Genomic DNA, 27,967 nt, shown 5'->3' with positions numbered 1-27,967 from the left:
TGGTCTACTCTGGTAGAAGATTAGTTGGACTTGGCAGTGCGCAGTGTGAAGCCCTCCCCCTTGAAGGCCTCGAAGGGTTGGACGGGCGTGTCCTCGCGCGCGCTCGACGGCCGCGTGCGGATGAACCGGATAGTGCCGATTTCGTAGTCATAGTCGGGTATGCCGCGGACATAGGGCTGGAACGAATGATGCAAGTTTCAAGTCAGATACTCATTAATATAATAATATCCTATGCCAGCTGGGACCGATTTACGGGTATCTTATTTGTACCCGTGAATGGGTTCTAGCTGGTGTATCATCATAACATCAAACTTGTCTTAAAGGGACTCTGTGCTGTTGGCTTCGGCCCCACGCATGCCTCCCAAAGGTCCGGGACCCCATGGTCCCGAGATATGGAAAGACATACAAATAATAATTTATTTATTTATTTAGATAACTAGGACACATAATGGATCCATATTATGAAGTATATTATGCATCTTAGGGTTCATCGACAAATTACGTAACAGCAACAGGGGATGAGGTCATAACAAATCGAAATTTTGTGTGATGTAGGTACTTAATGGACGACTCCATAGTTCTACAAATATAATATTGCCAACGCGACGGTAGGAAACTTGTGCCATGGCGATAGCGAAGTATTGAGGGGACCACGGATGATTTGCACGGCGGTCCGACCTAGATACAGTGGCGGATTTGCAGTCTTTGCCGCCCTAGGCCCCAGGCCCTGTAGCCTGTAAAATATGTAGTCAATATGATGGGTACTGAGAAAGGGGCTCTCAGTACCCATCATTTTGAGTTATTTCTTGTTATCATCATCGAATTTTTTGTCATAATTTGCCGCCCCAAAAAACTTGCCGCCCTAGGCCCGGGCCTACTTTGCCTTAGGGCAAATCCGCCAATGTCTAGATATGGGGCTCCAGGTTCATGTTCCGCCTCGCCCTGGGTCACTTATCATAAACTCTTACCTGTCGACTTTGCGTCGCCGGCTGCGAGTCGCTCTCGCTGACCAGCTTCTTCTTCTTGCCATCCAGGTTTCACCTCCCCCTTGAAGGGCACGAAGCCGCTGGGCTCCGGCATGAGGGCTGCGGGGTCATGTTCCGCCTCGCCCTGGGTCACTTATCATAAACTCTTACCTGTCGACTTTGCGCCGCCGGCTCCGAGTCGCTCTCGCTAACCAGCTTCTTCTTCTTGCCATCCAGCCTGTTCCCCTCCCCCTTGAAGGGCACGAAGCCGCTGGGCTCGGGCATGAGGGCTGCGGGGTCATGTTCCGCCTCGCCCTGGGTCTCGTGGCTTGTACGCTCCTCTTCCTTGTAGCCGACGGGAGATTCGAATTCTACCTGTTAGGTTTCAAAGTCTGTTTTAAGACATCTTTACAATGAGGACCAAAATGAGAATGATAAATGTATTCGTAGGAAAAAGAACCATATCGCGACAAATTCGACCATATAACTTGACCCTTTATATCTAAGGCATAAGGGTGTCAAAAATTATGAATAATGTTCTCTTATAAAGGCTTAATATTAATACCCTTTCCCGAGAACTAAAATACATACACCACTAGAACTGCTAGAACCGCGGTCATATGACAATGACAAGTTGCCCAGTACAAACATTGACACAATCAACTGACTAATGTAATATGCCTTAGAGTGTGCGGGAATAGAAGAGTCGTAGAATGTATTGGATCCCATACATTTCACGACTCTTCTCTTTCCGCATCTACTCTATCTCCTTGCAACAAGGTTAAATTGGATCCAGAACGTTCTGTATGGACCCGTCTAATGGCCAATCAACATTCAATGATAACACTCAAGTTTATTACACTTGAAGTTGTAGGTACTTGATGGTCGTCGTGGATCGTCGTTTGTTTGACAAATCGTTCAGTACTCAGCAACACTTAACTGACCAATATATACCTTACCTCCTTGCCATAAGGTTTACGAACGTTCAATAGACACTCACGTTCATATCGCACTCGATGATGATGACCGCGTTCCCGGGCTTGGTTTCCAGCACGCACAACTCGTACACTTTGGAGTTGTACTTGATGGCAATGACGTCACCGGTCGTCAGGCATGAGAAGTTACGTAGGCAGTTCTCCAGTACTGAGAAACGAAATTATATAATCAGTCGGGGCAATTGGGAACACCATGTGGTGAGAAGGCCCAAAGTGTCCAAACCACAATGAACTGCTAAATTAGTGTGGTTCAAACTTTGGCTATTATTATAGAAAACCAGGATTTCGGATGTTGGCTGGAAGCAAAAGGGCTCCCGAGCTGGACTGAGAAGGGTTTTGGAGACCCCTGGGTAAAAGTTTGGTACTGAATAATCCAGCATTACGTTTGAAATAGAAACTGATAAAAATGTAAAATGTATTGATATGTTTGACACAATGAAGAGCTGGTTTTACCACTACTGTCAGAACACTAACCCGTACAGCAGCGGTCGGCAACCAGCGGCCCACGGGCCGTATGCGGCCCGCCAACCTCTCGCTTGCGGCCCGCGAACCTCCCTGGCTATTTTGTAAGTAATACAGAAGAACGACAATGTTTGCTAAAAAGTCACAAATATTACCAAAGTGCGACCCGCGTCGTAAACTTTTATGTGGCCCTTGGCTGCTAAAAGGTTGCCGACCGCTGCCGTACAGTGTTCCAATTGTAAATATGCTTATGCATATCAAGTGTGATTGGTGTAAGCCGTTCTTGTGAATAAATATAATAAATAAGTATACTACCCCCTCAATAGGATTAGGAAGTTATAGCGCCAAGCTGCCCAGTGAAGATTTTTTTTTTAAATTATGAATGGGCTTACTCATGGCCACAGACTAGCCTAGGCGCAGATGCGTGTTATTTACCTGCTTTAGGATTGCTTATGTCTAGGAAGTCCTCAGAAAGCGGTTTGAACTTGGAGAATGTAGCAACGGGCAGGGAAACACTCTCAATCTGGAGCAGAGTGCCCTCCTCCATCACCAAATTGGCCATCATCTGTAAATTAAACAAATACAATGCCTTACTTTTTACTTTTATCATAGACTTTTTTTTATTTAGCCTATTAGTGGGTCCCACTGTTGGGCAAAGGCCTCCCCTAATTAAGCCCCTTGTCTCTGTCTAATAGTGTGCATTCTGCCACTCCACATCATAGACTGGTAAAGAAAATAAATTGTGCATTAATATTTATATTTTCCGAATTAAAAATTACCTTTCACATTCCAAGCGTGATATGGACTCCCGGATATTTGAGATTTTTAGCAAATCTTTAGATATATCTTTGCCAAGGACGGAGACAAAACTAGTATTTCTCGTGGAAAATAGAAATGCTAATATGAATATATTGTTTGATAGTGAATTTACCAAGAACCCAAAATAAAATATTTGTTTTCATATAAGAAAACATGACTATTTTTTCTTGGCCCATTGCAGACACTATTCTTTCTTTGCATGATTGAATAAATAATTTTAACATACCCAGTGTGGTAAATACACCTTCCCCTCATCAGCCACAAACTCCAGGACTCCGCAGTGTGTGGACCTCTTGGACTTCTTATTGGTCAGTTTGAAGATCATGGGGTACTCTATATTCAACCTTGTTAGCTGCTCTAGCGCTGACGGTGGCATGATTACTGGAAACACATTCCAATTAGAATCTTATTCACATTCTTGCCCTTTTCATGTCATGGTTATGAACACTAATATTTGTTCCTGAGTCATGGGTGTTTTCTATGTATATAAGTATGTATTTATCTATATATGTATGTGTGTCGTCGCCTAGCACCCATAGTACAAGCTTTGCTTAGATTGGGGCTAGGTTGATCTGTGTAAGATGTCCACAATATAAAAAAAAAATATCTTTAACATAGTCATGTGTCACCCTTAACACATTCAGTGCCAGCCTGAGCTACGAGCATAGTTGATAACACGATAAAAACCATATGTACAGTACCGGTCAAAAATATGTCACCTTCTGGTTTTTACAACATACCTTCTTAGGGTTCCTAGTTGATTACGGAACCCTAAAAAGGTTTACCGTAAAAACCTGAAGGTGATATATTTTTGGCCGGTACTGTAGCTAAAGCGCCTATGAACCGAGAACCCGCATAGCAGGTCACCGGCAGTGAATGTGAAATCTTTAATATTTTTTTGCAAAATTGGTAAAAAGATATAATACACAACATTATGGCTATTATCTACTAACCCTCTTATTCATAAACGTTTACTAAAGTTAACAAGCCGATAATAATCGTTTGTCCTTTTCCATCATATCCATACGTCGGAAAGGGACTAACGATTATTATCGGCTTGTTAACTTTAGTAAACGTTTATGAATAAGGGGGTAAGTACATACTCTTTGATATTGCTTACACAGTAGATGTATAATTTCTATAATATATTAATATAATGAATGAAAAACTGATAGGGACTAAGATATGCCTTAAATAACTCCTTTGTAACCAAAACAATATAAGTATTCGCTAACTTTTGCCTCCTCTCTCCACATCCTGCCTCTCGTTTCCTGGCAGCATGGACACTGAGAAGCATCTGTAGGTCATGTTGAAAGGCCTCGATATTTCATGAAACATGTTGAAACCAAACTGAAACTGAAACGTGTATGTTAAATTATTTATGAAGAACATTTTATATTCTATAGTATACAACTACTATAATTCCTACCATTTTGATATTGTTTATTAAGTTTACTTTATCAGAAACAAATAAATTTTAATTTATTGCAAAATCATGCACACACAATCTAGCAGTAGAAAATAAACATCGATTTGACAGCTGACAGCTGATGTGACACAAAGGAGGACTTGGCAGAGTTAAAAATATTCAAGAAAAATTGCAAAAATGCTGAAAATATCTTTGCAGGGAAACAACAAAGTGAGAGAAACTCGTTAACCTTTGTTATTTACTTTCTGTTTTTATAAAACCTGCACGTTTTTATTTTATTTAATTATTTTTATAATTTGTCCACAGTCATTTTTTATGCGGACATCCCTAAACTAAGTGTTGCTAGAAGTTTTATGAATATCATAAATTTTCTTTAGAGAAAATAAATCGATCAAATTTCTATTCTTATTATTTTCTAATGAAATTAAGCTTTATTTTACTGTAAACTGCTTATCAATAAAAGCTAAACATTAATAACAGGATGATTGTGAATGCATCGATTACTCATCGCCGAGTCTACCTTTCTTTTTCTCTCTGATATCTGCCATTTCATTTGTATATGTGGCAGCTGCGGGTGTTGTAGAATTTTTCGTAATTTCTCCACATATTAGCGAAGTTATCAAGCCCTATTTTTCCTTAATGTAGAAATAAATCGATTGTGTGAGTGAATAAATTGCTATGTCATTATAAATCCATAAATTATTTCATAGATATCCGGCCGTTGTCATTCTCGCTTTCAAGTAACGCCATGTTGATTGTCAAAAGTGTTTTCCGATGAGACAGCAGTGAAAAGAATTTTTTGTGTTATCATTTCAGACTGCGATTTCGAAGAGTCGCGTGTAATTTAAATCGGTCTAGTTAGAGTGAAGATCCAGCAGCCATGGCGCAAGTATTGCCTATTAGGTTCCAGGAGCACCTGCAGGTATGTACGCCCATCGATTCGATGAACATAGACGGATAGCGGCTTGACGGGGGGATAGATGAATCAGTTGACGAGCAGGGGGTGTCTGATGGATGTTTAGTGCATTAATACGTCGTGTAGGGAACAATAGTGGCTGGTAGTGACATTGCGCAATTATGGTTGACAGTTTCCACCCCCTGGTCGGGCTGTCGGGAGTGGGTGCCCGGTATTGATTTGCTCTACATCCATCTCTGGATCATATGTTTCCAATTCCTTGCCAAAATACATTAGCCAGGTCAATACCGCGCTTTGGCTCACTTAATTTTATAGAATTGCTCCATGCCAACTTTTACTTTGAATGAAAAATCTTTACTCACTTTACACATTCATTGATAAAATATTTCATTCATAGTCTCGAGAGCATCTTACTATTTTCCTTGAAATCACAAGTTTTCTAATCTTACTGGAATCTAATAAAAATAAAGCAAACTTACTGAAACAAAATTTGTATTATTAACAAAGACCAAATTTAATATTATCTGATACACAAGATAAAGATAATGAATACTGCTTTTATTTTTTTATTTTTTGTACCTTTTTTACTGTGGGACATACCACATTACAATCTATAAAAAAAGATGTGGGTTTGACTCCTGTATTGACCAGAGTTGATCATTTTTGTTTTTTTTTTCAATGTGATTGACATCTGTACATACAATTTATGGACTGTTTTAATTCTTTATTGTTTTTATTTTCATATAAACTCTAAATTATATATTATGTACTCTTTTGCTTTACAAAAAGTATTTCCTAATATAAGTGTTAAGTATCAACTAAGCATACACTTCATGCTACCATCTTAAATGTTTAATATTTGTTTTGAATTCTGTCTTCTTATAAACTATTCACAACTTTTTCTGTAAAATAAGTAATAGACTGATAAGTTAGTAAGTTGATAAATAAATAATGATTTGGTTTTCTCCACCAAATAAGAAGCATTATTATTCAAATAACATATATATTATTAAACAATATTGCTATAATGTAGCTTTACAAGTAAAAGGACGTAAAAACCATTACTTGCCACGGTATTTCCACCCTTAAGGCTTCAAAGATATGATATAAATCAGCCTGTCAAACATTAATTAATATAATTGTTACAGCTCACAAATGTTGGCATCAATCCAGCATCCATTTCCTTCAACACCCTCACAATGGAGTCGGACAAGTTCATCTGCGTCCGGGAGAAAGTGGGGGAGACGGCGGAGGTGGTCATCATTGACATGGCGGACCCCACCAATCCTATAAGGAGACCTATCAGTGCTGATTCGGCCATTATGAATCCAGCCAGCAAGGTTATTGCGCTGAAGGGGAAGGCTGGTGTTGAAGGTAAGCCATTTATTTATGACAACCAGTCATCATCATCATCATCATCATATCAGCCAGAGGACGTCCACTGCTGGACATAGGCCTCCACCAAAAAGTGCCACAGTGACCGGTCTTGCGCCACCCGCATTCAGTGGACAACCAGTACTTTTTGTTATTGCTGGTTGCCATAGTTTCCCTTACCTTTTCAGGTTACCTACAACACCTATAGAAGTTGCCACACAAGCCGTAACTACACTAAATTGATATAATAATAATAAATAATAAATAAATATTATAGGACATTCTTACACAGATTGACTAAGTCCCACAGTAAGCTCAAGAAGGCTTGTGTTGTGGGTACTCAGACAACGATATATATAATATACAAATACTTAAATACATAGAAAACACCCATGACTCAGGAACAAATATCTGTATCATCATACAAATAAATGCCCTTACTGGGATTCGAACCCAGAACCATCGGCTTCGCAGGCAGGGTCACTACCCACTAGGCCAGACCGGTCGTCAAATATCTGCACAAGAGAGTTAAATTTGTGATTTTATAGGATTTTAATTCACAATAATGCATTTTTGTGGCGACAATGTCTCTTGTGTATGGGTTGTAACTTGTTGGGTTGTTAATTATGGTTGACTAACTAAACACGTTGTATGTGTAAAAAATTTTCAACATAACTTCTTGTGATACCAAATAACAACTGCGAAATGTTGATTTATCTGTATACATGCAATGAACAGGCTAAATCATTAAAGAAAACATGGGACCTAGAATGTATATATTATTCAAATGCTGAAAAGGATGTTTTGAAATCAAACTCTAAGGGCCGCTTGCACCATCCCACTAACCCGGGATTAACCGGTTAAAACTGGACTTACCACATATGGTTATCAGTACAATTTGACACTGGGTTAACGGTTTAACCGGTTAACCCCGGGTTAGTGGAATGGTGCAAGTGGTGCTATAGTTCGTTTTTTGTAGCATGAGAAAGAACTTGCAAGAAGGTAAGCGATCTTGACATGTCTTTTAATTGAAAAACGCTTTTTAAAAATCAAAAAGTATAACTTTTGAAAGCAGAAGAATATATAAAATATAAATGATCATATTAGATTCATAATTGTTACATATTTGCCGTAACTTATTTATAACATGTGTTTTTCAATTAAAAGACACATCAAGATTGTTTACCTTATTTCTAATGCTAAAAAAAGAACTATAGGTGGGTGAAAATGTGGTTGAAAGTTTTTAATTTCTAGGCTAGTTGCACAGACAACAAATAATTACTTTTTGTTGACTTAACTGCCCACTGTTATCAGGAAGCAATTAATAGAACTTTAGCATGGTGATAACAGTGTAAATGCTTATTAAAACATCTGCCTGCAGACACAATTGGGTGGTTATTTTTATCAGTCATGGATGTCGGTTCAATACAAACAAGTGGCAAATATGTGACAAGAGTCCTGTGAAACTATTAAAAAATATAACATAATGAATGATCAATTGATCAGTCGCCAATCTTTTTTAGGGTTCCGTACTCCATACCCCAAGGGAAAAAACGGGACCCTATTATTAAGACTTCACTGTCCGTCTGTCACCAGCCTGTATCTCAAGAGCCGTGACAGCTAGACAGTTTAAATATTCACAGATGATGTATTTCTGTTGCCGCTATGAACACAAATACTAAAAACCGGGCAAGTGCGAGTCGGACTCGCGCACGAAGGATTCCGTACCATAATGCAAAAAACGGCAATAAAAAAACGGTCACCCATCCAAGTACTGACCCCGCCCGACGTTGCTTAACTTTAATCAAAAATCACGTTTGTTGTATGGGAGCCCCACTTAAATCTTTATTTTATTCTGTTTTTAGTATTTGTTGTTATAGCGGCAATAGAAATACGTCATCTGTGAAAATTTCAACTTTCTAGGTCACGGTTCGTGAGATACAGCCTGGTGACAGACGGACGGACGGACAGCGAAGTCTTAGTAATAGGGTCCCGTTTTACCCTTTGTGTACGGAACCCTAAAAACTGAATAAAATGAATATTTAAGTGGGGCTCGCATACAACAAACGTTATTTTTTGCCATTTTTTGCTCGATATTACGGAATGGTACGGAACCCTTCGCGCGCGAGTCCGACTCGCACTTGTCCGGTTTTTTCCAAGTAGTTGTCACAATATGCAAATAATTGAATAACTTGGTTACATCATGCATCAAACCGCCCCGTCGGGATAGAGATAACAGGCCGGGTAGTGAGTCACGCATACATTACCCCGAATTCTGTGTGTTCGTTATTGTTTACTGCTGGTATGTTGGCAACACGCCCCGTGAACTGACCTTTGCATTTGGAACTCTTTATGTGACCCTGCAATTAGGAACATACGTAAATGAGGCATTTCCTCTTTGTTGGACTTCATAAATATGCAACTTTTATGTTGATCATTTAAAGCCTTTAAATATTAGGAAGAGGAATGGAATGTGTTCGGACTCGGGACAAGAGGGCACAATTATTTGAAGCTGGGGGCTATACAGCAACAGATGTTGGGGTTTTCCAGTCGATATTGGCGGAACCCCTATCTAAACATGCGAAGTTCGTGTACCATTTCTTTGATATCTAGCAACACTAATGTAATGTAGAGTAATGTAATGTAGAGGCCCAACGGAGCCGACATGTCCCATAGATAAAGGCTCCTTCTAAATACGTAGATAAAAAAAAATATATATTAGGAAGAGGGAATATATTTTCCATCTAATTTTGAACCTTAATTTAAAGTGCAAAGTAACTTAATTCAATTATGCATAATTCCCGTCACCGATATGACTTATAAAGAGTTGGATAAATAAAATAAATAAACATTATGGAAATTTCTTACACAGATTGACGAAGTCCCACAGTAAGCTCAAGAAGGGTTGTGTTGTGGGTACTCAGACAATGATATATATATATAAATACAAATCATAACATATAAATATAAAGGGGCGTGTAAATATTTTAAATTTTAAGTCCTTATATTTACGCCCCTCTCAAATATAGCTAAAGCAATAGAGAAAGATATAAGTCTTCTAATTTCAATATTCGCGGAAGCCGTCCTGTTGAGTCGCGCCTCCTCTTGAAGTGGTGCTACGCCCCCTTTGGCACCGCGCTTCTTAGCTTGAAAACCTTTGATCTGGCTAAAAATTACCTAACTAAGTGCCACTTGCACCATCCCACTAACACGAGGTTAGCCGGTCAAACCTGGAGTTATTCTAAAATGAATTCTGTTTATAGGTGAATAGAATTCATCTTTAGTTTAGGGCAGCGGTCGGCAACCTTTTAGCAGCCAAGGGGCACATCACATAGTAGTTAACGAAGTTGACGCGGGCCGCACTTTGTTGATATTTATGACTTTATCAGACATTGTCGTTTGTCCATTTTACATACAAAATAGCCAGGGAGGCTCGCGGGCCGCAAGTGAGAGATTCGCGGGCCGCACGCGGCCCGCGGGCCGCTTGTTGCCGACCGCTGGTTTAGTGTGACCAGTTATTAGCCGGTGGCCAGTAATTGACGATTTACCCTATGTCGATAATGATAATTATTCAAATGTTCACATTTAGTCATTTATACATATAACCAAGGCTAAGAATATCTATTACCTCATCTGACCTTTTACATTAAGTATTACAGTCCCTATCGTAAATATCGGAGCGGCCGAGGTGCTCGAAAATATCTGAACACGCACTCTAACGCCTTAACAATAGAGGCGAGTTCAAATATTTGTGAGCACCTTGGCCGCTCCGATACATCTGATGGCGGCTGTACAAGTGTTCCTATAAAGACATTCCCGTATCGATTAGGGTGTGCACGTGGGCGAGCGAATTAGGACAGATCGTAACAAAAACGCAATTGGTCTCCGAAGGGCAATTTGTAACGGCTGCGAGGGTTTCTGCTGATGGAGATTTTGCCTTCTGCGACATTTTATATCGTAAAAATGCGTAAATGATAATTTGGCATTATGGAATATTAATTCAAACCATAAAAGGTGTTACCAGATTCGTACACAGGTTAAACAACGCGGCTCTGGGTTTAACTTTAAATTCAGCACTTGCAAAAGGTAGGCTAGAATAGGCTCTTGTGCCTGGATCCTCAAATGGTTACGAAAATAGGGCATCCTAAATTACACCAGCAAACCATTAAACTAGCCGTATTGTCCACAGCCCAAAAGACACTACAAATCTTCAACATCGAGATGAAGTCCAAAATGAAGGCCCACACCATGACCGAAGACGTGGTGTTCTGGAAATGGATATCGCTGAACACACTGGCCCTGGTGACCAAGATGTCGGTGTACCACTGGTCCATGGAGGGCGACTCGACGCCCGTCAAGATGTTCGACCGGCACTCGTCGCTCGCCGACTGTCAGATCATCAACTACAGGACCGATCCGAAGCAGCAGTGGTTACTGCTTGTCGGTAAGTCTCATCTAGCATAACGAAGGCCCTGCATTATCCGTGAACACACTGGCCCTGGTGACCAAGATGTCGGTGTACCACTGGTCCATGGAGATCATCAACTTCAGGACCGATCCGAAGCAGCAGTGGTTACTGCTTGTTGGTAAGTCTCATCTAGCATAATGAAGGCCCTGCATTATCCGTGAACACACTGACCCTGGTGACCAAGATGTCGGTGTACCACTGGTCTATGGAGGGCGACTCCACGCCACTGTCAGATCATCAACTACAGGACCGATCCGAAGCAGCAGTGGTTACTGCTTGTTGGTAAGTCTCATCTAGCATAATGTAGGCCCTGCGTTATCCACGAACACACTGGCCCTGGTGACAAAGATGTCCGTGTACCACTGGTCTATGGAGGGCGACTCCACGCCCGTCAAGATGTTCGACCGGCAACCGTCGCTCGCCGACTGTCAGATCATCAACTACAGGACCGATCGGAAGCAGCAGTGGTTACTGCTTGTCGGTAAGTCTCATCTAGCATAACGAAGGCCCTGCATTATCCGTGAACACACTGGCCCTGGTGACCAATATGGTGTATAGTCGACGTCAATATGTTTACACTTTTCGCCTAATTACCTAAATGAGAAAGGCTCAAAAGTGTAAACATAATATATTTGACGTCGGCTGTACCACTGGTCAAAGCAAATTAAATTTGTCAAAAACCATCTCTTCCACGAATTGCAAACATAAATTGTTAACGAGTCCACTGTCATGCCAGTCTCAATCAAAATTAAACACTACGTCGTATATTTTGTGAATTATTTCATCCATTTTCATTGACGCAGCATAGACATTGAAATCGGATTAATTCGTCAACAGTTGACTAGTTTAATAGCGAAGACTTCCGTTGCATGCACGTACGACTGGTTAAATAAACAATGTCACATTCCAACTGTACTCAATACTAGAGATGCCCCGAATAGTGAATTTGGCCGAATACCGAATACCGAATATTCGGCCCCTCTCTCGGCCGAATACCGAATATTCGGCGACCGAATATTCGGCATAACATGCGACCATTTTGAGTCACAATTATTACTAAAACTGTTCGCCAACAAAGCACAACGTTTGCTAAGATATACGTTTATGTTGAACAGAATTAATGAATGTAGTTAGAGTCAATCAAATCAGACTCATGATAAAAAATAAAATATTTTGGAACCAACAAATGCTCAAAAACTTACCTTCTTATTTAACCACTTTCCAAGAATACATTTTAGATATTAAATATACCTAGTTTTTGGTTATTTTTTGTGATTTTTTTCTTTTTAGTTAGGTGTAACAGATATTCGGTATTTGGCCGAATAGTAGGCAACATTCGGCCGAATACCGAATATTCGGCAAAGTGGCCGAATAGGCCGAATACCGAATAGTTGCCGAATATTCGTGACATCTCTACTCAATACCCGTCGTGACCCGTGAATGAAGTTATGAAACATCTTATTCAACAGCTCGCTATCTCTATCACGCATCAGACTTGGCATTATAATTGGAAAGAGAAAGTAACAATGCCATTGCGATCGTGTAGAGACTTGTTAAACACATTAATATGGTTTCAATCTTCTTTGACCTGTCCTGCGGTGGGATTGAATTAGGCTATTGATATCGGTTATTGACATACCTATGGCGTTATTCATAAACGTGCTACTGGCCTTAATTAGCTATGAATCGTTTGTCTTTATCTGTCATTTTGGCTTATGTATTGGTAAGAAAGGGATAAAACATAATTTAAGTAAATCAGGCCCGTAAAGTTGTAAAGTTTTATGAATAAGGGGGTTGGTGAAGTGAATTATGTAGGGCAATATCTAAAGTGGGTCAGACATGTTTGTTATCTCCTGTTAGTACTAGGAGTTCCTTAACAGGTGTGGCGCTCGTTCCTAGGGTGTTGTAGAGATGACGGAATCAAACAACACAAATGTAGAACATTTTAGATAATTACAGTGAAACCTGGATAAGTGGGATCTCAAGGGACGAGCAAATTTGTCTCACTTAAAGAGGTTTTCCACTTACCCAGGCTCCCAGTTAGCCAGGTACAAATCAATTTTTGTCTCATTTACAGAGGGTTCCATTAATAGAGGTGAGAATAGAGTATATTTCAGTTATAGAGGTGGTTAATAAGGTATTTAGTAATAATCTTTAAAAATAAATAAAGTAAAATAATCCTTGTCCCTAAATATTTTTTAAGTCTGTTTAAATATTTCTTTGAATTTATTTTGAATGATTCTCCAAAGGATAGATATTTCAAAATTAAATTAAATTTGATACGGACTTCATTGCGTATTAGAAATTTAATAAATAAAAAAATATTTTTTCGTGTTACTGATCAAAATTTCAGCTTTCGTTTCGATAGTTTTAACTACTTACATAAATTAACCAAATCAAACTTGAAGTTGTTTTGACATAAGTAGGCAAATGCGGAATTTGTGGATAGACTAAGAGTTAGTAAGAATACGGAAATTGTTCAATGAAGTCCAAGTTAGAGAGGTCATAGATTGACGTTATCTCAGATACAGAAGTCAATTCCCTATAAAATTCTAAAAAACAATTAAGAAAATGTAATCTTATAAATATAGTCTCAGTAATAGAGGTAAAATACACTCTCTGTCTCAATTATAGAGGTAAATATGACTATAAAATTTCAACAACGAATCCCAGTTATAGAGGTTCCTTTTTTCTCAGTAACAGAGGTAATTCAGTGCTAAAGTGTCGGGACCGCACCATGAGTCCCAGCTATAAAGGTTTCTCACTTATCCAGGTCCCACTTAACCAGGTTTCACTGTATTTATTTAAAAAAGGAGTCAAAAGAGTTACACTTCATTTTATTGTCGCAAGGCTTATAACACTGTGCTTTATTTGATCTCTATATTATGTTGGCCTTATTTAACTTTAAAACAAGTTATTTCAGTATAATTTTGTGTCAAAACGTTAACTTCTGACAAACATCTGCGGGCCTACCGCGAACCACGTTCGACGTGTTGCCTCTCTGTCGCACTTGTAAATTTGTACATATGTAAGTGTGATAGGGAGGCAACACTTCGAACGTGGTTCGTGGTAGGCCCTCTGAATTCTCAACTACAGGTACGGGTAACAATTAGGTCTCGTACAGAATGACTTGCATAAATTTACTATCAATCACCCACACTCGCGGCTCAACGCAAAAAAAAGGTTGGGGAAACCTGCTTCAAAAACTTAACCCTAAAAAAGGTAAACACCGGCTCCCCCGTCACGGCGGGTGAATGAAACTCAATTATCTGTTTCACGTCTCGGTGCACACTACTTTGTGCGCCATTTTGAAACTTGGCTTTAAAAATAGCAGGATGTTGTGTTACGCTGTACAGTCAGCGGCGTACGTCGATTTAATTAAGATACAATAGTGATTGTGACATGCTGATACATCATACTACTGAATCGTAGGTCTTTTGGAAAGCAATAAAACAACAAAATTAACAAGCTTCAAATCTATCTTCAAATCTAATAAATATCTGAAATGGGGTCCCTTTGTTTCCCATAAAGTTTTAAGTCATAATGTATTGTTTGTCATATTATCGTTAGTCATAAAACTGAAACCGTTAACTTTACAGGATTTTCGTAAGGTTATTCTATAGATAGGTTAGGTTAGGTTAAAGGTACTTATTTCAACTAGATATAATTATAAAATATAAAATAAAATATCTTTATATCAGAATATTCAAAATTCCATACAATACTGTATTGTATTTGTTATTATATTTAAACCAATGTCTCCGGTATGCGACGGTAATACACGAAAATTATTATAAACCACTTCAAACTGCTTAGATTATATTCAATATAATAGATTAGTATAATCGAGCCTTGATTTATGTGACGTCACACCAGAAGGCAAACCTAGCCCTCCCCCTTTTGTTAGTCTTTTAGTCCACAAATGTGACTAATTGTGACAAGAACAGGGAATGGGAAAGAATCATGGAAAACATGAAACGTAATTTGTGGATACACCCTTCTTCTTCCTCGCGTTATCCCGGCATTTCGCCACGGCTCATGAGAGCCTGGGGTCCGCTTGACAACTAATTCCATGATTTGACGTTGGCACTAGTTTTTACGAAAGCGACTGCCATCTGACCTTTCAACCCAGAGGGTAAACTAGGCCTTATTGGGATTAGTCCGGTTTCCTCACGATGTTTTCCTTCACCGAAAAGGGACTGGTAAATATCAAATGATATTTCGTACATAAGTTCCGAAAAACTCATTGGTACGAGCCGGGGTTTGAACCCGCGACCTCCAGATTGCAAGTCGCACGCTCTCACCGCTAGGCCATCAGCGCTTCTTGTGGATACACCCTAATATAGCGTAAACACAACTGATATAGTATTTTGGAAGCTTTAGCACCTTTATGAATAGGCGATAACACTGCTAATTTATAACACCTGATTTATAAAAACATACGCCGTCGTCGCATGGTAGCGTAATCAGAACGTCGGAAACGATCGGATACACAAACAAAACACGGCGTTGGACTAATCACAAGGCTGATTTATTACTGAAGGTAAACCACTATCATTTGGTCTCCAGTTTAACAAAGATGGTTGGAATCGCGAGGTCTTTCTATACCAGGCACGAACTCATTATCGGGTTTAAAACGGTTTGTGAATAAAAGGCAAGTTGCCAGCATGCGGCTGCAGGGTACGGGTTTAATTGATAACTGAGCTCAGACGAGTGCAAAGCCTAAACGAACCAGTTTAATTAGAACCCCCGTAGCAACAATGCGATTTGAGATATCATAAATTGGTTAACCTAAGCGTTTGACTCGCGCTCGGTCTTTTCTAATTAATTACACCGTTGATAAACGCAGTGTTAGAACGATGTGTGAAACTTGATCGATTTGGATAATTTGGTGCTATAGGTGTCAATGTCAAATCGTTACATCTGCTTTCAATTTTACCATTCACATTCACATTATTTGGGCAGTATTTTAGTAAGATGTTTATTTCAAAACATGTATGTACATATTTGGAGAATAAACTCGAGAACAATGAAAACGAGTCCTTTGTATGTAAATCTCTGAACAAAGTATTCCCATATGATATTGATATTAACTCTATATCGGTATACCTAGAGATTTATTGATATTACGTGATACAAATCTAAGGTCCGTTACACTTGCGACTTTTTGCAGCGATACAAGTCATTTTAATGTGGCCGGTGTCACCATGCAATCTCGTAGTTCTCAAAGGCGCATTTGTATTGCTGCACAAAGTCGCAGTGTAGTTGCTAGATTCTAGAAAGCTTAGGTTTAAAATGGCTAAGTCCAAGTACCATGTGTCATATCGTCTCTGTGTGCACTTAATACATTTCAAATATACAACTTTAACATGTTGCATTATTCCATAGGTATCTCCGCCCAGCAGAACCGCGTGGTAGGCGCCATGCAGCTCTATTCCGTAGAGCGCAAGTGCTCACAGCCCATCGAGGGTCACGCGGCCTCCTTCGCCACGTTCAAGGCCGAAGGCAACGCTGAGCCGTCGACGCTGTTCTGCTTCGCCGTGCGGACCGCGCAGGGCGGCAAGCTCCATGTCATTGGTGAGTCGATTAGTTCTAGGATTCCACCATTGGTGCTATGTAACTCTACTCCGTAGAGCGTTAGTGCTCACAGCCCATCGAGGGTCACGCGGCCTCCTTCGCCACGTTCAAGGCCGAAGGCAACGCTGAGCCGTCGACGCTGTTCTGCTTCGCCGTGCGGACCGCGCAGGGCGGCAAGCTCCATGTCATCGGTAAGTCGACAAGTCGTTCTGGACACCCATTCCCTCCATTTCATCATCATCAACCTACGTCAACGAAACACATAAGACTCCCATGACACCGCCACACATCCCGATCTTCAGGTGTCGTGTTCGAGTACCTACTTGCCTTACGAATATCGGAAGAAGCTGGATCTAGTCTAAGGACTCGTGCCAATTACGTACCTACAGTCTGTTGCGACGCTTCTAGCCTTAAGTCCGATTTAGACCTGACCTATGAACTGACATTTCGACACGACAGTTTAAAATCGTGTTTATACAAATTAGTAATCCGTCAGTCTAGTGTATATCTATATCTGTATTCCTGCTGCAATGTGGCGTATTTAATCTCCTTGTCGTAAAAAAAATATTGAAAAACATTCAGTTTGCAAAAGCCAACTTAAGGGGCCTACTGATTAACAGTCCGCCGGACGGTATCGGCCTGTCAGTTAGAACAAAATTTTAACAGTTCCGAACAACTGACAGGCCGATACCGTCCGGCGGATCAGTTGACCCCTTTAGGTAAGGTATTTCGTTGGACAACATACTTATAATGTTATTTTTTCCGGACAGAGGTTGGACAGACGCCGGCGGGCAACCAGCCATTCCCTAAGAAGGCCGTGGACGTGTTCTTCCCCGCCGAAGCGCAGAACGACTTCCCCGTCGCCATGCAGGTCTCCCCCAAATATGACGTCATCTATCTCATCACCAAATACGGGTAAGTAAACATTTCGTTACAAATATAAAACCACAAAGCATAGCGAGTATAAAGCGTTCAACTCTTGATCTTAAGAGCCATCAGGAGTGGTCATTTCTCAATACAAACGTACTCGACTGTTTCCTCCGTGGGTTTTGATGCTAGAGCAATGATTTTTTCAACACAGATTAATATTGTCAATATCTGTGTCGGACCATTTTGCTTTTTTTGATATTTTTGTTTTTAAGACGCTAGAGCCCTTCAAAAATGGCCTTATTGACTATGCCGCAATGAGAGGCGTAGTATTCCAAACTGATATCAATTAGCCAATAAAGCAAAACCACCCCACACAGATAATTTCATAATCTATTAGATTTCCAAATTCGGTTACGATTGGTTAAGTTTTGGAGGAGGAAACAGTCGAGTATGAAACCTAGATTTTTGAGATTTTTACGCAGGATTTTTCGCCTTATCCTTATCGCACTAGTTTTAGGAGCCGCTTCCGTTAGCTAGACGGGTATATTTACCTAAAATATTTAAAACTCAGCTCCTGTTTCGTCTTAACTGTGCTAGCTTCGCCTAAAGGGCCCGCAAGCCGTGTAAGTAACGCACCGTAGAGTGACCCCCTTATTCATAAACGCGCTACCAAACTCAATTAGCTAATAATCGTTTGTCCTTATCTGTCATTTTGAGTTATGTATTTGTAAGGAAGAGATAAAACATAATTTAATTTAAATCAGGCGCGTAAAGTTTTATGAATAAGAAAGTTAGACTCGGCGCATACAACAACACATCTACATGAAACTGTCAGCACCATTAAAATTAAAAACCACACTTTTTTTACCTTTGTGTATTCCTTAATGATCCTGATTACTTCCATTTGCCTCTCTCTAAATTACAAAATCTATATATGTAACGGCAATTTTACTACATACATACGCCCGAAATATTATCCATACATATTTATTTGCGTGAATCCTTTCTTTGTTTGAAGTAATATTTGTATTCACGCTTTTGCAAGTGAGGTTAGCGACCTATAGTTCGTTTTTTTAGCATTAGAAAGAACTTGCAAGAAGATAAGCGATTTTGACATGTCTTTTAATTCAAAAACGCTTTTTAAAAATCAGTAACAATTACTTATGAAAGCAGAACAATATAAATGATCGTATTAGATTCATAAATGTTACATATTTGCCGTAGCGTATTTTTAAAATGTGTTTTTCAATTAAAAGACACATCAAGATGGTTTACCTTATTTCTAATGCTAAAAAAAACTATAAATACACGGCTTGTGTTCGCTGAAAAGAATAAATAGAAGTTTGTTTGCCCTGATTTGAAAGACCTTCAAAAAACACAAACCTAAACTAATTTTGTAATTGTATTCCCATGTCCAATAGGTACATCCACATGTACGACATCGAAACCGGGACCTGTATCTACATGAACCGCATCTCTTCTGACACCATCTTCGTGACGGCTCCCCACGAGGCCACTGGTGGCATCATTGGTAAGTCAAACTTGTCATGATGTCTATGAAAATATCTTGTTATCCCTCGGACACTTTGATGACTTATTACTATGATATCTTATTATCTCGAAACTCTGACTGGATTGTTTATTATGGTGGGATTAGAGTTTAGATCATCTCAAATTGTCGCAACAAATCTACTTCCGTCTTAGCGGCCTAACTTTGAGAAATAAACGTAAACGAGCTATTTTTAGTAAGATATGAAAATTGGCAGGACCCGGGTAAGTCCTTAAACTACGTCCAGGACCCGGGTATGTCCTTAAACTACGTCCAAGACCACGTGGACGGGCAGCAGCGTCCCTTAAATTCGGTGTACTCGCCTGCGATCGCCAACCCGCCTGCCAAGCGTGGCGATTATGGCATGTCGTGAATAAAAAATAATAAATTTAAAGTGGTGTGACATTGTAGTGTATAAAAAATAATAATATTTTAAATGTTTAAATAATTAATGGAAATAATGCCTCGGGTAAGATCCGCAGTAAAACATTGGACTATTGGAGTACAAGGGTCCTCTTGTTATTCTAACCTGGTTAACGGGAACTTGGTAGGATATTGAAAAGATAACACCAAATATCTGACATGCAATTTAATATACCCCGCTAGATAATTACAAGGCATTCCGCTTCGGGGCGGGCGCTACTCAAAATACAATTTGTTTCTATAAGCCGTTGGCGGCTGTGGAGTGACACTATGGCAATCCTTAATCTACGGTCGCGAGACGGACGAGACGCGGAGTTTTGGCCAAAACCTAAAACGAAAGTCTAGTGCACTCACGGATACCGGGTGTAGCTTTCATCCTGGAACTTAGCGTAGCAGACAGATCGACGTAGATCAGCGGCGGGCGTTCATCGAGCCCCAGCTGTGACAAGCTAAGGCGAGAACAACCCGCAGCGCTCGGAGTTTTACGGGAAGGACCCGCACGAAGACACCTTGGAGTCGTCGGACGGCAGCATAGCCATCCGACACACGGCCTGCAGGTCAAGGCCGCGTCCTACGGCGTAGAAGCAGCGCCAGCATGACGCTCAGCAAAATCGGGGACGCGCGACAGCGCGCCAGGGAACACGATCACCAACCGTGCTCATGTCCATCGGCGACACGGGACGCACTAAGTAAATCACGCGCACAATTCACGCACAGCGATATACGCACTTTACAAATCGGTCTCCCACCAGCCGGACCAGGCGGCGGAAGGAGACGAGGCAATTCCTCTTAATCTTTAATTAGAAACCATCTACATCCTAGCGTATTCCCATTCCAAGTGTAAGTGACCCCCGTGACAGTCCGCAATAAAATCCTACCTGTCACGTTGCGTTTCGATTCACATCAACACATTAAACGTCAAACCAACTTAAATCTTTTCTAAATCAAATGATTCTCGAAAAATATCAATGCTCGTTAATACTCGTAATATTTTAATTGGTTAATAATAATTACTAATAATTATATTTTTTATTACTGTTTTCTACATTGTTTCATTCAGAATATCTTCCTTCCGATGCGGTAACTAAACGCCTAATTTATTTTCTGACAGTTCATCTGTCACAAATCTCAACTCATTGACACCGTCAAAATCGCAATTTATGTTTCATAAAAATTCCGAAAATGATTCTAAAATACAAATTAAATTAGGATGTGACCTACTTGGGCAGTTAGGATGGGTCACGAGGATGATTTTGATATACGTGAAGCCAGGTTTGGTTCAACAACCTCTGCACAATCTGGGTGACAAGTTCCGTTCGAGTGGCATGCTCTTTGGACTTGTTTCTTCGAAGCCAGTTAGCCAGGAGGCAGGATATGCTAATCAACCTACAGCTGAGAAGGTACATTACAGTTTTACATAAGTGTCATACTCTGGTGTATGTTATTCTGTTGGAAATGCGACAGTCATGTCGTACAGGTTATCTCGTATGGAAAAGTATGTATCTATCATAGGCAAATATGTAGCATCGCTACAATATCCCCTCTCTCGGCAAAGAGGTTAAGCACCGGTTAACCGAGGCAGCCGGGGTAACCGGAGAAAAAAAATTAACCGGATACCTACTCAACGAGTCCATTAGGACATTAATTATGCATGCAGATACGTCTATCTGTTTAACAGTAAGCTTTGACTGTTATTTATTGTGCATGCTAAATATTATTAAAACTTAATTTATATTGTCCATCTCTGGGACTGTGAGTTTTATTTCTAAATGTTAACTCTATTAGAAATCACAGTGCATGGCCACTACACTGTGGTTTCTGCAACCTAACTAAAAAATTTTTTTTTTTTAATTCAAGTAATCCTAAATTGACTGGTCTAGCCACTATTTAACATAAATAATAATAAGCTAACTCCCTATTCTAAGATTCACTAAAGTATTTAAATCCAATTTAAATATTAAGTATTTTCAACTATATTTATAAATTCTTACTATTTAGTATATTACAAGTAGTCATGTACCTAATGCAATATTAATAATTAAGTTTTAATATGGCATGCCCTACTATGTGCATGCCTATGACTACAAAATTAAATTACTAGTACCTTAATGTAATGTGGTAACTAGTTGCTAATTTATATCTACAAATAATATCAATAATAGTGGAGGCTAACTTGTAGCTCACACTCAAGTCAAATCCCAATGTGTAGCCAGCGGGCTTACACTAAGTGAAAAAAAACTTGGTTTTCTTTTTCATGTCTAAGTCAGTGAATTATATCCAATATAATTACCTCACCCTGGACCCTTAGGGTGTGTAGTCACAAAAAAATTTGGTTTCCCTGGAAACGCTTGAAAAAAATCTTGACCAAATGAGTCAAGGAGGTATGTGTACTCAAAAAAAATGGGTTGTTACCTGAGTTCACCCAAATAAAAAATAAGTTACTAACTTGAAAATACACCTTGTAAATTATAGTATTGAGCATAATGTCACTGAACCAATGCTTTAAAATTAAATGGTAACTGATTTTTTTCAGATTACCTTAACTACAAAGCGGTTTGCTCTAGCAGTCGGAAATTCGGAGGTTGTGTGACGAATCAGGAATACTACTCCAAATGGAATGCAGCATGCCGTTCAACAACCTGTCCCTACCTTTAGCGAATACAAATGGTGCATGTTTCAGCAGAACTTTAAAAAAAATGCTATGCTAAGATAGCTGAAATTGAGGTTGATTCTAAGACCAATTTCCTCAAATTTCAAAAAAACAAAAAACGAATATGAACATTTAAGTTCTATCAAATAGTTCTATTTAGAACCAAATAAGTCAAAAACGAAAAAATTTAGAGTGTCTCGTCTGTCATACTAAGTCTGCGGAATGAAAAGTTTGAGTTGGTTTGAGAAATAAAAATGAATAAATATTTTAATACTTTTGAAATGGGTGGGTCGGGCGGGTGGTTGTCTAACGCGGCACCCCATGGTCGCGTATTAAACAATGAGGCATTAGGCATGGGTAGGGGTAAGTAGATAAGGTATCCCCCCCCTCCTACTTCATGAAATTCCTCTCCTTCCCCGTCCGGCATGTCGGTAGAAAAAAATGGTTTGCTTGTGTCAGGGTATGTAATAAAGTATAATAAATTGGTAACACTTCACTTTATACAGGAAGTGTTAAAATAAATTACCTACCTCTCAAATGGAGCATGGTGAAAAAACAATATGTGGCTGAGCGCTATGCTAATTAGTCATAGTGTAGCCTAATAATAATTGTAATAATTGATGAATTTGCTACCCTGTCACAAGTAAACTTACAAATTAATTAATTTTATATTTTTAATACAAATAATTTCACTAAATTTTTTAAAAATTAAGTTTTTTAAATGACAAAAATTTTATAAATTTATGTTATCGCTTCCCAAGCTCACAGTAACCAAGCTATATATTTAATTTAAGCTTTGTTCGGGCGCCATTGTCGTGAATAAAAAATAATAAATTTAAAGTGGTGTGACATTGTAGTGTATAAAAAATAATAATATTTTAAATGTTTAAATAATTAATGGAAATAATGCCTCGGGTAAGATCCGCAGTAAAACATTGGACTATTGGAGTACAAGGGTCCTCTTGTTATTCTAACCTGGTTAACGGGAACTTGGTAGGATATTGAAAAGATAACACCAAATATCTGACATGCAATTTAATATACCCCGCTAGATAATTACAAGGCACTCCGCTTCGGGGCGGGCGCTACTCAAAATACAATTTGTTTCTATAAGCCGTTGGCGGCTGTGGAGTGACACTATGGCAATCCTTAATCTACGGTCGCGAGACGGACGAGACGCGGAGTTTTGGCCAAAACCTAAAACGAAAGTCTAGTGCACTCACGGATACCGGGTGTAGCTTTCATCCTGGAACTTAGCGTAGCAGACAGATCGACGTAGATCAGCGGCGGGCGTTCATCGAGCCCCAGCTGTGACAAGCTAAGGCGAGAACAACCCGCAGCGCTCGGAGTTTTACGGGAAGGACCCGCACGAAGACACCTTGGAGTCGTCGGACGGCAGCATAGCCATCCGACACACGGCCTGCAGGTCAAGGCCGCGTCCTACGGCGTAGAAGCAGCGCCAGCATGACGCTCAGCAAAATCGGGGACGCGCGACAGCGCGCCAGGGAACACGATCACCAACCGTGCTCATGTCCATCGGCGACACGGGACGCACTAAGTAAATCACGCGCACAATTCACGCACAGCGATATACGCACTTTACAAATCGGTCTCCCACCAGCCGGACCAGGCGGCGGAAGGAGACGAGGCAATTCCTCTTAATCTTTAATTAGAAACCATCTACATCCTAGCGTATTCCCATTCCAAGTGTAAGTGACCCCCGTGACAGTCCGCAATAAAATCCTACCTGTCACGTTGCGTTTCGATTCACATCAACACATTAAACGTCAAACCAACTTAAATCTTTTCTAAATCAAATGATTCTCGAAAAATATCAATGCTCGTTAATACTCGTAATATTTTAATTGGGTAATAATAATTACTAATAATTATATTTTTTATTACTGTTTTCTACATTGTTTCATTCAGAATATCTTCCTTCCGATGCGGTAACTAAACGCCTAATTTATTTTCTGACAGTTCATCTGTCACAAATCTCAACTCATTGACACCGTCAAAATCGCAATTTATGTTTCATAAAAATTCCGAAAATGATTCTAAAATACAAATTAAATTAGGATGTGACCTACTTGGGCAGTTAGGATGGGTCACGAGGATGATTTTGATATACGTGAAGCCAGGTTTGGTTCAACAACCTCTGCACAATCTGGGTGACAAGTTCCGTTCGAGTGGCATGCTCTTTGGACTTGTTTCTTCGAAGCCAGTTAGCCAGGAGGCAGGATATGCTAATCAACCTACAGCTGAGAAGGTACATTACAGTTTTACATAAGTGTCATACTCTGGTGTATGTTATTCTGTTGGAAATGCGACAGTCATGTCGTACAGGTTATCTCGTATGGAAAAGTATGTATCTATCATAGGCAAATATGTAGCATCGCTACAATATCCCCTCTCTCGGCAAAGAGGTTAAGCACCGGTTAACCGAGGCAGCCGGGGTAACCGGAGAAAAAAAATTAACCGGATACCTACTCAACGAGTCCATTAGGACATTAATTATGCATGCAGATACGTCTATCTGTTTAACAGTAAGCTTTGACTGTTATTTATTGTGCATGCTAAATATTATTAAAACTTAATTTATATTGTCCATCTCTGGGACTGTGAGTTTTATTTCTAAATGTTAACTCTATTAGAAATCACAGTGCATGGCCACTACACTGTGGTTTCTGCAACCTAACTAAAAAAATTTTTTTTTTAATTCAAGTAATCCTAAATTGACTGGTCTAGCCACTATTTAACATAAATAATAATAAGCTAACTCCCTATTCTAAGATTCACTAAAGTATTTAAATCCAATTTAAATATTAAGTATTTTCAACTATATTTATAAATTCTTACTATTTAGTATATTACAAGTAGTCATGTACCTAATGCAATATTAATAATTAAGTTTTAATATGGCATGCCCTACTATGTGCATGCCTATGACTACAAAATTAAATTACTAGTACCTTAATGTAATGTGGTAACTAGTTGCTAATTTATATCTACAAATAATATCAATAATAGTGGAGGCTAACTTGTAGCTCACACTCAAGTCAAATCCCAATGTGTAGCCAGCGGGCTTACACTAAGTGAAAAAAAACTTGGTTTTCTTTTTCATGTCTAAGTCAGTGAATTATATCCAATATAATTACCTCACCCTGGACCCTTAGGGTGTGTAGTCACAAAAAAATTTGGTTTCCCTGGAAACGCTTGAAAAAAATCTTGACCAAATGAGTCAAGGAGGTATGCGTACTCAAAAAAAATGGGTTGTTACCTGAGTTCACCCAAATAAAAAATAAGTTACTAACTTGAAAATACACCTTGTAAAATATAGTATTGAGCATAATGTCACTGAACCAATGCTTTAAAATTAAATGGTAACTGATTTTTTTCAGATTACCTTAACTACAAAGCAACTAGCAGTCGGAAATTCGGAGGTTGTGTGACGAATCAGGAATACTACTCCAAATGGAATGCAGCATACCGTTCAACAACCTGTCCCTACCTTTAGCGAATACAAATGGTGCATGTTTCAGCAGAACTTTAAAAAAAATGCTATGCTAAGATAGCTGAAATTGAGGTTGATTCTAAGACCAATTTCCTCAAATTTCAAAAAAACAAAAAACGAATATGAACATTTAAGTTCTATCAAATAGTTCTATTTAGAACCAAATAAGTCAAAAACGAAAAAATTTAGAGTGTCTCGTCTGTCATACTAAGTCTGCGGAATGAAAAGTTTGAGTTGGTTTGAGAAATAAAAATGAATAAATATTTTAATACTTTTGAAATGGGTGGGTCGGGCGGGTGGTTGTCTAACGCGGCACCCCATGGTCGCGTATTAAACAATGAGGCATTAGGCATGGGTAGGGGTAAGTAGATAAGGTATCCCCCCCCTCCTACTTCATGAAATTCCTCTCCTTCCCCGTCCGGCATGTCGGTAGAAAAAAATGGTTTGCTTGTGTCAGGGTATGTAATAAAGTATAATAAATTGGTAACACTTCACTTTATACAGGAAGTGTTAAAATAAATTACCTACCTCTCAAATGGAGCATGGTGAAAAAACAATATGTGGCTGAGCGCTATGCTAATTAGTCATAGTGTAGCCTAATAATAATTGTAATAATTGATGAATTTGCTACCCTGTCACAAGTAAACTTACAAATTAATTAATTTTATATTTTTAATACAAATAATTTCACTAAATTTTTTAAAAATTAAGTTTTTTAAATGACAAAAATTTTATAAATTTATGTTATCGCTTCCCAAGCTCACAGTAACCAAGCTATATATTTAATTTAAGCTTTGTTCGGGCGCCATTGTCGTGAATAAAAAATAATAAATTTAAAGTGGTGTGACATTGTAGTGTATAAAAAATAATAATATTTTAAATGTTTAAATAATTAATGGAAATAATGCCTCGGGTAAGATCCGCAGTAAAACATTGGACTATTGGAGTACAAGGGTCCTCTTGTTATTCTAACCTGGTTAACGGGAACTTGGTAGGATATTGAAAAGATAACACCAAATATCTGACATGCAATTTAATATACCCCGCTAGATAATTACAAGGCACTCCGCTTCGGGGCGGGCGCTACTCAAAATACAATTTGTTTCTATAAGCCGTTGGCGGCTGTGGAGTGACACTATGGCAATCCTTAATCTACGGTCGCGAGACGGACGAGACGCGGAGTTTTGGCCAAAACCTAAAACGAAAGTCTAGTGCACTCACGGATACCGGGTGTAGCTTTCATCCTGGAACTTAGCGTAGCAGACAGATCGACGTAGATCAGCGGCGGGCGTTCATCGAGCCCCAGCTGTGACAAGCTAAGGCGAGAACAACCCGCAGCGCTCGGAGTTTTACGGGAAGGACCCGCACGAAGACACCTTGGAGTCGTCGGACGGCAGCATAGCCATCCGACACACGGCCTGCAGGTCAAGGCCGCGTCCTACGGCGTAGAAGCAGCGCCAGCATGACGCTCAGCAAAATCGGGGACGCGCGACAGCGCGCCAGGGAACACGATCACCAACCGTGCTCATGTCCATCGGCGACACGGGACGCACTAAGTAAATCACGCGCACAATTCACGCACAGCGATATACGCACTTTACAAATCGGTCTCCCACCAGCCGGACCAGGCGGCGGAAGGAGACGAGGCAATTCCTCTTAATCTTTAATTAGAAACCATCTACATCCTAGCGTATTCCCATTCCAAGTGTAAGTGACCCCCGTGACAGTCCGCAATAAAATCCTACCTGTCACGTTGCGTTTCGATTCACATCAACACATTAAACGTCAAACCAACTTAAATCTTTTCTAAATCAAATGATTCTCGAAAAATATCAATGCTCGTTAATACTCGTAATATTTTAATTGGGTAATAATAATTACTAATAATTATATTTTTTATTACTGTTTTCTACATTGTTTCATTCAGAATATCTTCCTTCCGATGCGGTAACTAAA

The 27,967-nt window shown here is 39.5% G+C and overlaps 2 protein-coding genes across 3 annotated transcripts in view; one reads left to right on the top strand and one right to left on the bottom strand.

The window, feature by feature from the left end:
* Positions 1-18: 18 nt before the first annotated feature.
* On the bottom strand, positions 19-4,784 carry LOC134674742 (ubiquitin fusion degradation protein 1 homolog). 2 transcript variants are annotated; one of them, XM_063532869.1, is made up of 7 exons: positions 4,671-4,784; positions 4,477-4,591; positions 3,468-3,622; positions 2,858-2,987; positions 1,966-2,108; positions 1,137-1,340; positions 19-176 (listed from the first exon to the last, which is right to left on the bottom strand). In XM_063532869.1, exons 1-7 carry the CDS (start codon positions 4,671-4,673, stop codon positions 21-23), a joined length of 906 nt encoding a protein of 301 aa, XP_063388939.1. In that variant the 5' UTR covers positions 4,674-4,784; the 3' UTR covers positions 19-20. The 2 variants fall into 2 exon arrangements, with proteins under 2 accessions (XP_063388939.1, XP_063388938.1); XM_063532868.1 differs by having other exon boundaries at positions 4,477-4,597; positions 4,671-4,778.
* A 407-nt stretch (positions 4,785-5,191) lies between these two features.
* The window catches only part of LOC134674937 (clathrin heavy chain), a 58,139-nt gene continuing 35,363 nt past the window's right edge, over positions 5,192-27,967 (top strand). Inside the window, exons 1-7 of the mRNA XM_063533095.1 lie at positions 5,192-5,330; positions 5,487-5,592; positions 6,735-6,960; positions 11,150-11,404; positions 16,817-17,005; positions 17,776-17,920; positions 19,297-19,406. Of these exons, the coding sequence (XP_063389165.1) occupies positions 5,551-5,592; positions 6,735-6,960; positions 11,150-11,404; positions 16,817-17,005; positions 17,776-17,920; positions 19,297-19,406 (967 nt within the window). The 5' untranslated portion in view covers positions 5,192-5,330; positions 5,487-5,550. The remainder of the gene's footprint in view (positions 5,331-5,486; positions 5,593-6,734; positions 6,961-11,149; positions 11,405-16,816; positions 17,006-17,775; positions 17,921-19,296; positions 19,407-27,967) is intronic.

This window comes from Cydia fagiglandana, chromosome 20 (genome assembly GCF_963556715.1).
Source record: "Cydia fagiglandana chromosome 20, ilCydFagi1.1, whole genome shotgun sequence".
In the NCBI taxonomy this organism is placed as follows: domain Eukaryota; kingdom Metazoa; phylum Arthropoda; class Insecta; order Lepidoptera; family Tortricidae; genus Cydia; species Cydia fagiglandana.
This window is presented reverse-complemented; position numbering and strand designations above follow the sequence as displayed.